Source organism: Acanthisitta chloris, unplaced genomic scaffold, assembly GCF_000695815.1.
Source record: "Acanthisitta chloris isolate BGI_N310 unplaced genomic scaffold, ASM69581v1 scaffold23145, whole genome shotgun sequence".
In the NCBI taxonomy this organism is placed as follows: Eukaryota; Metazoa; Chordata; class Aves; order Passeriformes; family Acanthisittidae; genus Acanthisitta; species Acanthisitta chloris.
Genome location: NW_008675239.1, coordinates 37,824 through 38,722, shown reverse-complemented (window position 1 = coordinate 38,722; position 899 = coordinate 37,824). Strand labels below are relative to the sequence as shown.

Below are 899 nucleotides of genomic sequence, written 5' to 3'. Positions count from 1 at the left end.
GTGGTACTTGATATATATATAAAAAAGGCTTTCAAAGGACCAAGGAATTCCAATGATAACTAATAATAATAATAATGAGAATTAACCTGACACATTTCTGTGTGTAAAATATGGCTGGGGGTAAAACAAACAACAAATTTACAAACAAAGCTGTTCTCCCTCCCCTCCCCTGGGCCACCCAAGAGATAGTCAGACCATGGAAGAACTTGATCCCAGAGGCTTTCTGGGAAGATCAAACTTAAGAAAACAACATACAACCCTTGAGATCGTTGTCTTTGGTGTGGAGGATGTTACTGGTGGCAGCTGGAGCTGCTCTGCTGGAAACTCTGGGATGTTTAAGGCTTCTTGTTGGGAATGCTGCAAAGCCTCTGTTGGGCCAAGGAGCATCGATGCTTTGGTACAACTACCAGCTGCTCACACCCCACCCCAGCCATGCCAGAGGGTCTCCCCACACCCCACACTCTGTATCCCTCCCCCCTCACCCTGCCCATGGCCCCCTGGCCACCCCTGGGCCTTTACGCTCGCTTCCGACGCCCTTCCAGGTTTCGGAAGCTGGAGGGTCTCAGCTTCATCTCTGCAAACTGGATGGAATACTCATGGCCCTTCCAGTGGAACCAGTTAACACCCTGTAAAGGCAAAGATGAAGTGTGGGAGGTCACACATTGACTTCTCCTGCTGTCACTGCAGCCTGTGCTGCTCTTGTTTCAGGCTGAGTTTGTTTTCTAATTTGGGCAGAGAGGCACAACAAAGTGGAAAGGCTTTGGGAAGCACAGGGCTCTGCCTGCTGGCATGTACCACCTGGACAGACCCACCACATGCTGTCAGAGAATCATGGAATGGCTTGGCTTTGAAGGGAACTTAAAGATCACCCAGTTCCACCCCCTGCCATGGGCAGGGAC

General features: G+C 50.2%; 1 protein-coding gene across 1 annotated transcript in view; it reads right to left on the bottom strand.

Annotated features, from left to right (window-relative positions):
• Nucleotides 1-452: 452 nt before the first annotated feature.
• Nucleotides 453-899, bottom strand: part of LOC103803116 (tenascin-like) — a gene marked incomplete at its 5' end in the record, with an annotated part of 37,306 nt that continues 36,859 nt past the window's right edge. Inside the window, one exon of the mRNA XM_009075653.1 lies at nucleotides 453-626. Coding sequence (XP_009073901.1) covers nucleotides 516-626 — 111 coding nt within the window. The remainder of the gene's footprint in view (nucleotides 627-899) is intronic.